Source organism: Gymnodraco acuticeps, unplaced genomic scaffold (genome assembly GCF_902827175.1).
Source record: "Gymnodraco acuticeps unplaced genomic scaffold, fGymAcu1.1, whole genome shotgun sequence".
Lineage (NCBI taxonomy): Eukaryota > Metazoa > Chordata > Actinopteri > Perciformes > Bathydraconidae > Gymnodraco > Gymnodraco acuticeps.
Window position 1 is genome coordinate 622,176 of NW_022992160.1, and position 14,569 is coordinate 636,744.

The 14,569-nt window shown below is 43.6% G+C and overlaps 1 protein-coding gene across 1 annotated transcript; it reads left to right on the forward strand.

Annotated features, from left to right (window-relative positions):
• The first annotated feature begins 773 nt into the window (after positions 1-773).
• gpr63 (G protein-coupled receptor 63) lies at positions 774-6,686 on the forward strand. The gene is made up of 2 exons (XM_034204537.1): positions 774-1,228; positions 5,182-6,686. Exon 2 carries the CDS (start codon positions 5,288-5,290, stop codon positions 6,500-6,502), a length of 1,215 nt encoding a protein of 404 aa, XP_034060428.1. The 5' UTR covers positions 774-1,228; positions 5,182-5,287; the 3' UTR covers positions 6,503-6,686.
• The last annotated feature ends 7,883 nt before the right edge of the window (positions 6,687-14,569 follow it).

A 14,569-nucleotide genomic window follows, 5' to 3' on the forward strand; every position in this document is an offset into this window, starting at 1 on the left:
TGCTAGACTCCGCCCATTTGGACATTTCGTCCTTTCTATTGGCCCCCGCTGTGTGTAGGGGTGCAGCATGATGAGTCTGCTTGTGTCCCTGCCACTGGCTCCTCAGGGTGTCAGTTATCACTGAATACAGAGCTGCGTCCAGCTAACGAGCAGAGCACGGAGGCTGCCGGAAATCTGCTGTTATCCCTTCAAAATAAGCCAGTTAGCTGAAAGTAGTTAAACCGCTTATACTTTGTTATTTTTTCCAGTGTATTGAAAGATAAGCTATATGATAGATTGCTTGCACTGTTACACTGATCAGACGTAGACTATAATACATTCTCGCTACATTCTCTCTGAGATTCTCCTGTACTTTTACTAATGTATCCTTCAGCACCTCACCCTCCAAGTATTTTTTTCACTAATCAAACTGCAGAGATCATATTTACTTTTACTCATCCACAACAGTATTGTTCTGCATAATTACATTTACATTCAAATTGAATCAATTTCATGATGTGCCAAAATGTTCGGTAGGCTAATATGCCTTCTACCCAAGATATGACTTAACCTTCACTAACTGCTGTTCTTTTTTCTACTTGAAGTGTGTTATAACTCAAAGAAATGGGTCTACAGTTTTATTTGTATACACTGCTAGGATGGGTAAAAAGCAGAGAACACATTTCACTGTGTGTGTGCTGTGTGCATGAACATGTTTGACCAATAAAGAGGGTTTCATCCTCCAATTCTAGTCTAGTTTTATTTTGAAATTCCATACAGGAAGTGGTGTGTGTTTCCGCTCGCTGCCTTGCCACAGGTTGCCGAGAGACCGAGTGTAGTTTGTAACAGTGAGGTTATAATTTTGGCTACATGCAGAACACAGTCTGATACACTGTGCGACAGGAGGCTCTCCAATATCTCACATCTGTCGGGAGGACGGGGAGGGAGAAGAAGCCTAATATTTTCCTTGCGACATTTAACGTGGATAAGCATCGCGGTGTCTCGTGCTCCTCCACAAAGCGACAGGAACCAGATGCGGACTGGACTTTCTCTACGACTTCACTGGTAGTGCTCAGCGGCGGGCTCTCTGTGGGTTACACTGCACGGCTACAGGCCTCACGGAACATCTGGAGGAGCACCACCGGACCGCTGTGTGAAGGAGAACCGGCAGTGAGAGCAGGAGGAGCAGAGAGATGCACCGCCAGGAGGACTGAGCCTCCCCCGCCCGGATCATGGGAGAGCAAAGCAGGTAACCACCGGAAACCACAACAATATGGCAATGTTATTTTACCTAAATGTTGACCGTCGTAGAGCTCAGTTGGTAGAACTGGGGCTTGGACCCCGTGCGGATGACTAGGGTTCGAATCCGGCCTGGGGCCAATCGCCTGTCTCCCCCTTCAACACTGTCAATATTAAGGCACTGGTGGCCCAACAAAAATAATTAAGTATTACAAATGTTGGTTGAGTCCTGAATAGAAACCGTAGGTGTGGGCTGTGTGTCTGCTCTGCCGTCCACAGTGTGCCTCTTCCATTTTGGTGAGAACAACAGGAGGCTGAAGGATCTGAGGCTCTTATGGCAGCTGCATCAGGTGGACGCTGCTCTGAATGTGCTGTCTTTGTCACAGTGATTTTCCTAACATGAGTTCATTTTCCTTCAGAATATCATTACATCTGAGTCTCTCCTCGACACCACCCTGTGTTTAAAAAAATGGCTACCTGTGGTTAAAGTCAGAATAGTGCACTGATTTACATATTCTAACAATATTAACCTTAATACAGAAAACAAACAAAAGTAGGAATGTTGCAAACATTAAAACGTTGCATACATAAAAGATTACCTTACTATTTCTGAAGCAAAGACACCCTCAAAGCTTACATCAAAAATATATTTGAAACACCTAAATACCTACTCCTGGAATTGATATACTACTGAATACTAAATGTTGAATTTATATAATTTACAAAAAACTGCCTTTTGGACAAATGTGGTTTGAATTTCCCTCTTAGAATATTCCAGAAGGTTAGAGAGGTTCCCACATATTTGACACCTTGAGTGTGAAGGCCTTTTGATAAAATGTATGTATAAAGTCACTCAAATGTATGTATGTGTGCTTTATTATGGAGCTAAAATGTCAAATAATATAATGGGTTTTTTTCCAACAGCAAAAATCTAATCTTTAAAAACTACAAATTCAGTCATGTTTAAAATTAGTTAAACTTCAGTAGTTGTTAGGGCTGTCACAAAAAAAGAGCTGAACAAAACACCATTGATTTGACTATACCTCAACACACATAGTACAGTATATTGTAGCATTATTAATCAGTGTTTCACAAATGCATTTCTGTCAAGGATTCTATATAATGTTGGGATTGATTGATTTCTATTCTCTCATCTATTGGTCAGATCATAGGTCAAACAGTGAGACAGACTGCCAAATGGTCAGTGTTAAATAATACTGCCTAAAATAACAAAGCTACACTCTAATTGGTTGTTATTGCCATAAATGAGTACATTTGACCACCTTGTACACCTTTTAATGTCCTAAGTATGTCTTAGTGATTCCAGCAGACTACATGTGGCTGTGAGCATTTCCTCTCATTACGTTTCCCCGACAGTATTTGAGCTAGTTCCAATCGTTTACAATGCAAGTACCCGCTCAACCATTTTTACTGCTGGGTTACCTGATTGCTTGGAGCCTGGAGTGGCTATTTGCACCTCTCAGGTCCCTGCAGGCCTTATAGGGGTGGGGGGGCTGCAGATGTGAAGAGGGAGGCAGCTGCAGAGTGTGTTCAGCACTGTGATCCCCACGCCCTGTCCTTTAGATTAGGCATCTTCACAACTGTGTCTCAGGTCCTCAGGTGTGCAGTGAGAAATTGTCCAATTTCATTAAATCGGTCCAAAAACATATTATTTAGGTGCTCTAAATAAATCCAACATTGCCATGATCCCAATCTTGGTTAAAAGTCATCTTACGAAACACAAAAACGCAGACTATTTATTCTGCATGTGTTAACACTGACTGAGAAACGCGTCACTTGAATGAAATATCAACAAAGAGAGGGCTTTCAAAGCTAGCTACTGAGGAGCCAAATTCAGATACTTGTCATTAAATGTTCATTTTATTTATATATGCTCTCATAGGCTACAATGTGTCATTTAGTAACTTTTTGTTGCAGGATTTGAAAAAATGTAACATGGCTTAAACAAGGGTGAAAAACACGGCTTTATTGTAATGGTTTATTTGGCAGGGACAATGCACAGTGATGAACACTTAAAACATTACAATGTGTCAAGCGTAACAGTGCCAGATTTAGCTTTGAGCTCATTTCCATCCGCAGTCCCTCACATAAAACATTTATGAAAATTGCATTTGACAAACATAGCAAAAACTAAATGTAGATAATGTGTTGTTTGTGGATATGGGGGGGATGGAGAAGGTGAAAGCAGTTTCCTCAGGTCTTCACTGTGAGGAAGAACCTGTGAGCATCAGATGGAGAAAGCCAAATGTTCCTGTTTAGGGGGGGGGGGGCATCAGATCAGATCATGTGTTATCTGCTCACATGTCCCGCATCAGAGCGGCTTCAACTTGGGTTTGAACATGAAAACAAAACACACCATGACATGCCATTTCCTAATAATAATTACCCATCATTATATTTGCTTAATTTTTCGTAACCCCCCACACAGGGGTACAAATCATTGAAAAAAACCATATATGTTCAAATGAATCATTTGAAGTCTGTGCAAATGGACAGTTTTCTGTAGCACATGTGTTATTTGGCATTGGCTGCGGAGCTATTGTTACTGATGAAATAACAGTGTCCAGTGTGTACACAGTGTGTACACAGTGCACAGTGTGTACACAGTGATAAGGTGTACTGTACTGTTGGACTGCTCTCTGGAAACAGTCAGAAAGCACTTTAGCAGGTACACACAGGAGAGCTTCATCTCTTCTTAGGCAAAGGTTTTCCACATGCATTTAGCTTTTTCATTGACTTCAACATTAAGGTGGAATCCACTACCCGGTTTCCTTTGTCAGACTAAAGGAGAATATGAATGACTCACTCAAATCTGTGTGTTAAATACTGAGCTGTTGTCAGCACGGGTTAGCCCAGCGTAGCAAAAGTGCTGCCTGCCTTCTTACTTTTTTTTATTTCAAATGTTGTTGTTTTTTGAAGAGGTTCAATAATACAGGGTTAGAATTGGGTCTTCATTCATTTTCATTTATTTCTAACCATCCCCGACCCCCAAACATAACACATTGATTCCATCTTAAAAAGCAAGTAAAGAGAGATGAGATGAGGTTTTGAAGCCAAATAGAGGACAATGGGGGCTTAGGGGGGTCCGATCTAGTGGCCGAGCTATTAGAGGTGTAAACGCCACTATATCACGTGGTTTGGAAAGGTGCAACCCCAAACAGTATATAAGTGCATGCTGCCTTCTTACTAAGTTCCAAAGCTTGACTAAATGCACAGACAAGAGATCAGTGTTCATATCCTCTTATCGCTCACTGTGTTTCCAACTGCGACTTTATTTGCTTTGTCTGTGTGTTGCATTCAAACTGATGGCACATGGTGGATCACCTGTCTGCCTACACATGGTGGATCACCTGTCTGCCTACACATGGTGGATCACCTGTCTGCCTACACATGGTGGATCACCTGTCTGCCTACACATGGTGGATCACCTGTCTGCCTACACATGGTGGATCACCTGTCTGCCTACACATGGTGGATCACCTGTCTGCCTACACATGGTGGATCACCTGTCTGCCTACACATTGCCTGAGTGGAGAAAACATTTTAGTATGCATGTTCCAATGCTTCAATTTATCTTTAATGATGACTTAGTAATTTAATGCTTTGATACATTCAAAATAAGCAGTTTAACAAATTGTGAGTAGCTTCTGTTCAACTGCTTATTTTGAAGGGAAGCAGTCTGCATATCAATCAGTTAGAAAGGCCTGCATGTGAAATGAGAACACTTAGAAATGATGTTTAGCATTACCATGATTTAGTCTCACTCTTGCAGACTGTGGGTTTGAGAGGCATGTTGGAGGGAGTAATGTGGGAGATGCACTTATGGATTACAGGCTCATTGTTGCTGTCATTCCTGCTTCAAATGGAATGTTGATGGGAAGGATGCTTCTGTAATCAGGTTCACATTCTCCTTTTGATTCACTACATTTTCTCCTATCTCAGGGTCTGGCAGACATGAAGACCCTCTGCGTTGAGCTGGGAGGATCTGCAGCCGTGGCCCCGTGTTCAGCGTGAGCTCCGCAGCGATGCCTGCCCCCCCCGGGGAGGAATGGTTCACTCCACTGCTGCTCCCCCCCCAGAGGCCGGGGACATTACCAGTCTCTGCTGCCTGGTTACGGGGCTGCTGAAGCTCCCGGAGAGCACGTCGATGGAGAACGTCTCCATGGGCTCCCGCTCCCCCCCCGCCCCGCTCACACCCACAGCGGGAGCCCCGGAGAGCCTGCAGGGCGTGGGCCTCCCTCTGCAGGTGTTCTTCTGCCTGGTCATGGCGGCCATCCTGCTGCTGGCCCTGCTGGGGAACGTGGTGGTGTGCCTGATGGTGTACCAGAGGTCGGCCATGCGCTCTGCCATCAACATCCTGCTGGCCAGCTTGGCCTTCGCCGACATGATGCTGGCCATCCTCAACATGCCCTTCACTCTGGTTACCGTGGTGACCACCCAGTGGATTTTCGGGGACGTTTTCTGTCGAGTGTCCGCCATGCTCTTCTGGTTCTTTGTGATGGAGGGCGTGGCTATACTGCTTATAATAAGCATAGACAGGTTTCTAATTATTGTCCAGAAGCAGGATAAGCTGAGCCCTCAGAGAGCCAAGGTGCTCATCGTGGTCACATGGGGGCTCTCCTTCATCGTCGCCTTCCCCCTGGCGGTCGGTTCCCCTCCCCTACACGTCCCCCCCAGGGCCCCTCAGTGTGTGTTTGGCTACAGCGTGGAGCCTGGGTACCTCACCTACGTGCTGATCCTGATGCTGGTCTTCTTCTTCCTGCCTTTCATGGTCATGCTGTACACATTCATGGGGATCCTGAACACCATCCGCCACAACGCCATCCGCATCCACAGCCACCCGGACAGCATCTGCCTGAGCCAGGCCAGCAAACTGGGCCTGCTGAGCCTGCAGAGGCCCTTCCAGATGAACATCGACATAAGCTTCAAGACGCGTGCCTTCACCACCATCCTCATCCTGTTCTCTGTGTTCACTGTGTGCTGGGCCCCCTTCACTGCCTACAGTCTGGTAGCTACCTTCAGCGATGGCTTCTACCACAAAGACAGCTTCTTTCAAATCAGCACATGGGTCCTGTGGTTGTGCTACCTCAAGTCAGCCCTCAACCCTCTTATTTACTACTGGCGGATCAAGAAGTTCCGTGACGCCTGCCTGGATCTGATGCCCAAGTACTTCAAGTTTCTTCCTCAGCTGCCAGGCAACACCAAGAGGAGGATCCAGCCCAGCGCCGTGTACGTGTGCGGAGAGCATCGCGCCGTGGTCTGAAGGAAACCATCACACATCTTTACACACTGTAGCGTGTTCTGTTTGGAGGTTCACTTCTCTTACCCCCAGTTTCCACCGGGTCCGTCTGCGCCGCGCTGCGCCGTGTTACGGTTGCGCCGCGGCGGTCGTAAGGATCGCGGCCACTCTAGTCAATGGGTGCTATTCCACCACACGTGCCGCGTTACGGCTCAGACGCGTCCCAGAAGCGGCTCGGCGCAGCGCTTCTCTAAAATTAGGATGAATCCTATTTTTGCCGCGGCACAGCCGTAACGTAAGGTCGGGCAGGCAGCCCCCCCTCGCAGGAAGTGGAAAGGTGAGCATCCGGGCCAGGCCCATCCCCCACATATACTAATTTAGCAGACCCCCCCTCCTTCATCACAACACCTCCACTACGATACGCACAATGGACGACGAGGTTTTCATCATGGAAGTGGACTGTTACAATTATTATTAACTGTGTCTGTAGACTACAACACAACAAAATAGGAAATTTATAACAACAATAAACACAATTTAAACAGACACAAAAATAAAACATTTAACTACGTAGCCTACTTACTTTCTTGTAGAAGTACAAATGTCCAGGATGCCCGAATCAATAACAAAACTGCGAGCCTGCACGCACGACGCTACGCTTCTGAAATGCTTCTGGGACGCGTCCGGTGGGTTATGGCGCTAGAGGAGGTCGGACCAAAACCGCGGCGCAGACGGACCCAGTGGAAACTGGGGGTTAGCATGGGGCAGAATGCTCTGTTTGTGATCTGAAAATGAAAAGCAATCCAGGAGGAGTGTTTGTTTTAAGGGTTATCAGAAACATGTCTGCTGTGGTTTATGATATAAAGAGTTTTTTACTGGAAGAGGGCAGAGTTGTATTTAAAAGATTCTGATACATTTCTGAAGTTTCAGCGCTGAAACAACAATATGTTCTTACCCGGAAGAAAATAAATATACTATTTATATAACACCTTTTTTTTTATTTGATCAGTGAAGCCAAACTCCTCAGATTTGACATAACTGTGTAAGGTTGGTAGAAAGCCATAATATTAACTTTAAATAAAAATATATTAGGTTCAACTTAATATGATTGCTTTCAACTAACCTAATACAGTTATGTGACATTTTTGTACATAATACCTTTAATTAAAGTCAACGGACACATCTGTCTTTTATTTGTTAACTGTAGACAAACAACCATATATGTCATAGTAGAGATGGACACGTATGGCCTGTTACCAATTACAGAGACATTATTTTTTATTCAATTCCAACATGTTATATTCGGCCTTAACGTTCATCATCATACACCATTTTTGCCCAAAGAATTGACAAAATTATTATCAACTATCCAATTACTGTTTAAATATTTGATGGCATCTTTTGATACTTGTCGGGTTTTAATACTTGGTTTTCCAGACACATTGCCCTCGGCACAGAGGTAGACTGTGTGTAGGGCTGTGGAGCACAATGCAGCGCAGCTAAAGAGTTCTGCTGGACCCACTTCCTGTCGCTCTGATGCTGCCTCACCAAACACATTGGTCTCTGAGGGGATGCTATGTCATTCTGGGTGACAAAAGGAACATTTGAAATGAAGTAGAGGACTGAAGGAAAATAATGAAACTCTTGGATGCACTGAATTGCACATACTGTGTTAAAATACAGATGGTAAATTTGTGTTTTATGATTGTTCTGAGAAGACAGGCGCTGCTGTGTTTGACTTGACCGCAAGTCTTTTCTTGTCACTTGAATCACGACTCATGGAGAGCACAGTGTGTGTTTAGCTGTGTAGAAACAGTTTTATGAGGCATGTAAATGAAAGCTTAATTTGACATTGAATATGGTCAGAAGGTGGCCATGACACATTTGGACGTGTGTATTTCTATCTAAATGTTTTTGATGTGCCTATTGATTAGTCCATTTGCCAGTCAGAATGCTGCTATATCTGGTGACAATGTGCAATTTCAGTGTACTGTTGAATGTAATAAAGAAATAGACATTTCTTACCTTGGTAAACTGTGTGAAGCTGTTTGTTTGTGTCTGCTTTTGTCACTTGTTGAGCTCATACACAGGAGACAGTGTCCCCTATAGTCTCGTCTCCAGCTGATAGAATCTTATAGAGAGGCGAAGTCACGCCCATCTACTTCCGGTCCATGGGACCTTATTTCGGAAAAATTATGGATTGAAGTCAATGGAGAGAGAACTTATCTTTCCATCCCGTTTGAATTGTGCCACGAATTACACATGATGTTTGAATTGTGCCACGAATTACACATGATGTTTGTCAATCTTAAAAAAATCATTTCCATGTCAAAAAAGTCACAGTTTGTCGTAAAACTGTTGAAATATAAGACTATGAAAAATACGCAACTAGAAAGACTACAAATCCCAGACGCGTAAGTGATGTCATAACTGATGTCACAATTGTTTTCCTCCACCAAATAAGAGATAGCTAAAATAAGATAACTTTAACAAGATGCCTGTGTTCTTAGTACCAGGTTGTTATCATACCAGCAATGGGTCTTGCTCATTCTTTCGCTTCCAGTCTGATCAAAGGACCAGGAGTGGCTGGATCAAGTTAGCTATTCTTTCACACACACATACGGGTATTGGGCCGAGGGCGACACCGTACTTCCGGTATCCGCCATTTCATGCGAGGTGCAAGCAGAATATCATAGTCTATTGCCTTAATCAATATCTAGTCAACTCTAAAATACCACATATATGCAATGGCATGATAATATTATTGTGACACCTGGTGTTTCCAGAAATTAGACGTAGATGCAGCCAAAATCGACGAAGGCCACTTTCGAGGGTCGTTTTTCCATACAACTGCAGGCAGTCTGTAAGGGCAATCCGACAACCCACACAGCTCTAGTTTACGCTGGTAACGACCTAGAGCACACCCTTTAAGTCCAGAGATGTAATCCGAAGACATGCAGCGATTTCTTCGGTCGTTAATTCAGAAAAAAAACCTAGTTTTTGCCTGGCTACGTTAGCTAGCTGTTTATATTTGCACCTCCAGGATATTTGCACCTCCAGGAAAATGGCGTATTTGTGTATATATATATATATGGCACGCGTTGCATTGTGGGTAGCTCGTGACGTCACTGTGTGTGAAATAATCTAGCTAGTAGCAAGCACGTTAGTTAGCATTACAGTCATTTTTATTAGACTTAACATGAAGTAACATCAAGTAACCCAAAATGTTAAACAGTAAGAGTAGTAGTCATATTTCATGAACCCTTTGAAGAGTACTGTCACACCGGTGTGATCATTCTATAATACACCATTTAAGCCCGGGGGAGAAATGCTAACGCTACATTAGCATCGGCGATCTTTTCTACTTCATGCTATCTGCACAAATGGTTGACATTAAACATTAAAATGATCAGGCAGTTCAGAGAGAATCAAAGGAAGGCAGGCATGTAGGCAGCTTTGCATGACATTCTTCTGGACGTGTTGATAGTGAGGGTAGTCAATCCCTTTAAGACAGTAGTGACAGCCGTGTTGTGCGAGTCTGCGAGACCAGGGCTGCAGTCGAATAGTCCAAAAATCAGCTCCTAAATTCTAACCCTATCGTCTATTCCTTGTCCTCTGAGTGAAACGTCACGGGGTTAAGGGATAGTCGATAGGAGAATTCAAAACGACTTAGGAGAAGAGACTGCGGTGCTTTAGAGAATCCGACTGCACTTTCATTATCCGACCAGGGTTGCCAACTTTGGGTACCTGGCTGGAGTGAGATTTTGATATCATGGGTTTAATTACACATATGCGCACTAAATGACTGCTATCGTGTCAGCAGCGGGACCTTAGCATATATATAGGATATATATACAATATATACAAATACACAATATTGGACAGACTATAAAGGGCACAAAGTTTCATTCACTAATGAAAGTCAAACACATGTTTGTTTCCACTGTTTTATTGTGTGCCTGATAAGCAATTAATTGACTTATCGTACGATAAATAAAAATGAACTCGATAAATTGCCATTTACATGAGGATGTGACTAGCAGTTTGAAAGGATGTACTTGAATTATTATTATATATTATCATTATGTCAGGGGTCTAAAATGGTCATACAACAATATTATCGTTTATCGCAATAATTTCCGGGAAAATGTATCCAACAAAATTAATTATCGTGAGAGGCCTATACATGAAACACACACACACAAACAAAACTACAGACTTACTCCAAACTGCCAAATATGTTAATTAACACACTCTATTTTGGCCTAGTAGAACAATAAGCAGCAGACTTTTACTTTTTTATAATTTCTACTGGATCTTAGATCTGCGCTTGCGCAATACGGGTCGGCAGTTGCGAGAGAGTATTTTTGTTGGGTAATCTATGGTAGGGCTAACCCATACAGTGGTGGGGCTCAAGTCAGTAGGCCTATTTGCAATGTAGTTACATACACGCTCCCCTTGACAGTGAAACGCCACGCGTGAGGTTTAGATTATTTCCCTGTCTCAATCCAAATTGAACTTTATGAAATAAAAAGGCACATTTGTCTTGTAGTAAATAAAAAGGGCGACCTGGAGCCAATCCTGCAATTTCCCCACAGGTGAAAGAGTTGACATGCTGAAAACCCAACCCCTGCAGGGGGCAGCGGTGCCGGATTCATTTCAGAAGTGGGGGGGGGGCAAAAAGTGCGTGTGTATGTGACATAGCCTACTTGCCAACCCTCCCGATTTTCGCGGGAGACTCCCGTTTTCCTCCCGGGGTCATATTTATCACGCATTTCTCCCGATTTCTGACTAAATCTGATTTGTTTCATTCTAACATAACGCACCAAATGTTACTGTTTCCACTCGGACTTCAATACAGCTACACCATTGTTTGGTTTCCATGGTAACGTGTCTCTTTAGTAGCGCGAGCAAATGAAAGTCTGAGAGGGTCTTCAGGAGGAAGATATATTCAGAGAAAACAGAACAAGAATGGACAACTCAACCCTCTGCTCACTCCTTTCCTGTACATTAAACTATACAGACCAGCCCACACATATGACAGCGCAGTTGCTCATTCCATCTCTTCTTTTTTCCTGCTACGCTCTTGTTTGACAAGCTGAATGTTGACTGGTGTTTGACTGAAGTAAGCTCTGTGAAAAGTTCCAGTTATTAACTCGGTATTTACAAAGCTGTCATCTCCACATTTGGAGAAAGTTACAAGCCGGTTGACAGCATCACATCTGCATATTTCACAGAAGGCTCGTTCAGTGGTTTTGCAAATAATTAACCACTCTCTGTTTTTGTACCATTCTGCATTGAAGTACCTTCTCTTTGCCCAAATAAGCTTTCATTTGCCCGTCACAATGTCCCGACAACAAACCTCCATGCAGTCGGAACCAGCCTGTTTCGGTTCAACGATGCCGGCGGCGGCGGTTTTGACAGCCTCTGCGGCCGCAGAGCTGCTGCTGGGGTTCATCTGGCTGCGCTGGTTCTATGGTTGAAGGACCAGGCTCTGGAGCTGGTTCTATGGTTGAAGGACCAGGCTCCGGAGCTGGTTCTATGGTTGAAGGACCAGGCTCCGGAGCTGGCTCTATGGTTGAAGGACCAGGCTCCGGAGCTGGCTCTATGGTTGAAGGACCAGGCTCCGGAGCTGGCTCTATGGTTGAAGGACCAGGCTCCGGAGCTGGTTCTATGGTTGAAGGACCAGGCTCCGGAGCTTGTTCTGTGGTTGAAGGACCAGGCTCCGGAGCTGGTTCTATGGTTGAAGGACCAGGCTCCGGAGTTGTGGATGTCAGGGATGTGACATTCAAGTTGTTGAATTTCAGCTTAGTTTGACTGTATTTTGTTTTCTTATGCGCCGGTTCTTCTGACATGTTTGCAAGTTTATCTATCTAGGTTAACGGCTGACACACACTGAACAACGTAACACATAACGTAAACAACGTAACAAATAAACACATCTAAGCTTTGTTATTGGTTGTAATGTACATGGATACATTTGAATGGTGTGACAATGTCCTATTTGATTGGATTAGAATGTACATATTCTTCCTGTTATGTCTGCCTGCTGTATTTTACCTAATGCAAAGTGACCTGCTCCATCGAAATCAGTCGCATTGACCCGAAGACACATTTTGAGTTGTATACACTGTTGGAAAGAGGAGATTCCTAGCTTTCTAATGATATCAGGATTGTTTTTGTACTATATTAAGCGAAATATGTCACATTATATAATGACTGTCACCGAGTCATCATTTTGAGAAAAAGGCCTTAAAGTTTCCTCTTCTCTGGATCGATCTGATTGATTATTAGCGGAGCAAATGATCAAAGTAGTACGGAGGGAAGATATTTTCGTTTGGATTACTGGTCTGGGGGAAGCTCGCGAGTGTGTGTGTGTGTTTGTATACATGTGTGTGTTTGTGTATTTTTGCGTTTGTTTCCCGGGGAAAACTCTCAGGAGAAACCCCGGCTGTTGTAATGCTTGCTGTGAGGTCAAGTTACTCCGTTCTCCGCTTGTAATTATGCCGTTAAAAGCTTCAAAGCTGTATTTATCATCTGAATTTGCCGAAACAAGTTTAATATTCTGAAAGCCAAGACTTTGTTTAATTGAAATCAGATGAAAACAAACTGTAACGGACCCTGCGGTGTTATCTATGATTACTATACTCTTACATTCATAATGTCAGCGGAGGGAGGGGGAGCGGCGCTGCGGAAGAGCAGAGTGGCGAGTGAGAGGCGAGCTGTGTTCTTCCCTTTACAAGCTTCAAAAATGCCTGTAGCTATGAGATTGAATATAACAATCAAAAATAACAAAATATACACAGCTAGATCAGATGGTGTTCTTTTTAGATGCGACTTTAGAGTAGAGGGGAATTATTGAAACGGGATGTGTGCAGTGTTCCGCGGCATCCGCTGTTGCGAAAATGTGGGGCAGGGCCGCAAAGTGGGGGGGGCAATGATTTTTTGAAATACTAACATAAAATACACATTCTGGTACTCTCTTGAGAAGAAAAATGAATAAATCTATTACTACACGACATATTTAAAAAAATGAATGCCATTTTAGTTTTTTGTTACTTTGTTCTGAAAGCTGAACCTGCTGCTCCTCACAGAGAGAAGAGGCTGTGAATGACTTTACATTGTGGATAAGGGTGGATAGCCCCCATTGTTCTGTGTGTCAAAATGAAAGACAGCCCACACACCTATCAATCATCAAACCGTGGGGTCTTATTTCATTACGTGTTGATTTCTATCAACACGTAATGTTGTATCGATGTATATAGAGATGTACTACAGCAAAAGTATTCTCCGTCGGGACTTCCTGCAACAACACCACGCCGTTATCTTGATTCTGATTGGCCACAAGACATTATCAAAGATGTTCTATTGAGAAGACGATCACTACGTGACAAAAGTTTTCAAAACCGTTTCTAGTCTTCGGTATTCTTGTTTTTTGGCGTGAGAATAGTTTGGGCAGCGTGAGAGCGTGAGATTGAGAGTGAAAGCGTGTGTCACACGCCAGATGCGTGAGAGTTGGCAACCCTGTATCCGACGTGTTTATGATACGCCAGCGGACGTCATAAATGTGCGTCTGCTGCTGTGGGGAAACTACGGCCCATTCCCAAACCGCCTGTCACTGGGCCCTTCTCACTTCGGTTAAATGGATTCCTTGCGTCCCTCACTTGCGTCGTTTCCCTGTGACTAGTCCCTCCCTCCAGGGAAGCATGGAGGGACGCAAGGAAACCACGAGAAGCAGGGAAATGAGTTTTAAGAGCAATGGGACGTCCTTTCCTCCGGAGCGTCACGTGAAGCGACGTCCGTTTGTGATGACGCTGCACAGCTGATCGTCTGACAGCAGCTCTGTCCCCGTTATTTCCACACACAACCCCGCCTCTGTAAGCACACATTTACTGACACAAACATTTGTATCATCTGTTGTAGACCCAAATAAATAAATCAAATCAAATAAGAACTCATTCTCAAAAAAGATAAACGCCATTCTTAAAATGTGTAAACGAACAATAGTTTGATTAATATTGATTAGAGTGCACAATAGGAATAAAATAATTGAGAGAAGAAAAAGAGATGTGTTATCTATCAAAACCCAGT

What these genes read in the sequence shown, in the direction of transcription:
- gpr63 (XM_034204537.1), top strand. Translation starts at nt 5,288, where the DNA reads ATGGTTCACTCCACTGCTGCTCCCCCCCCAGAGGCCGGGGACATTACC.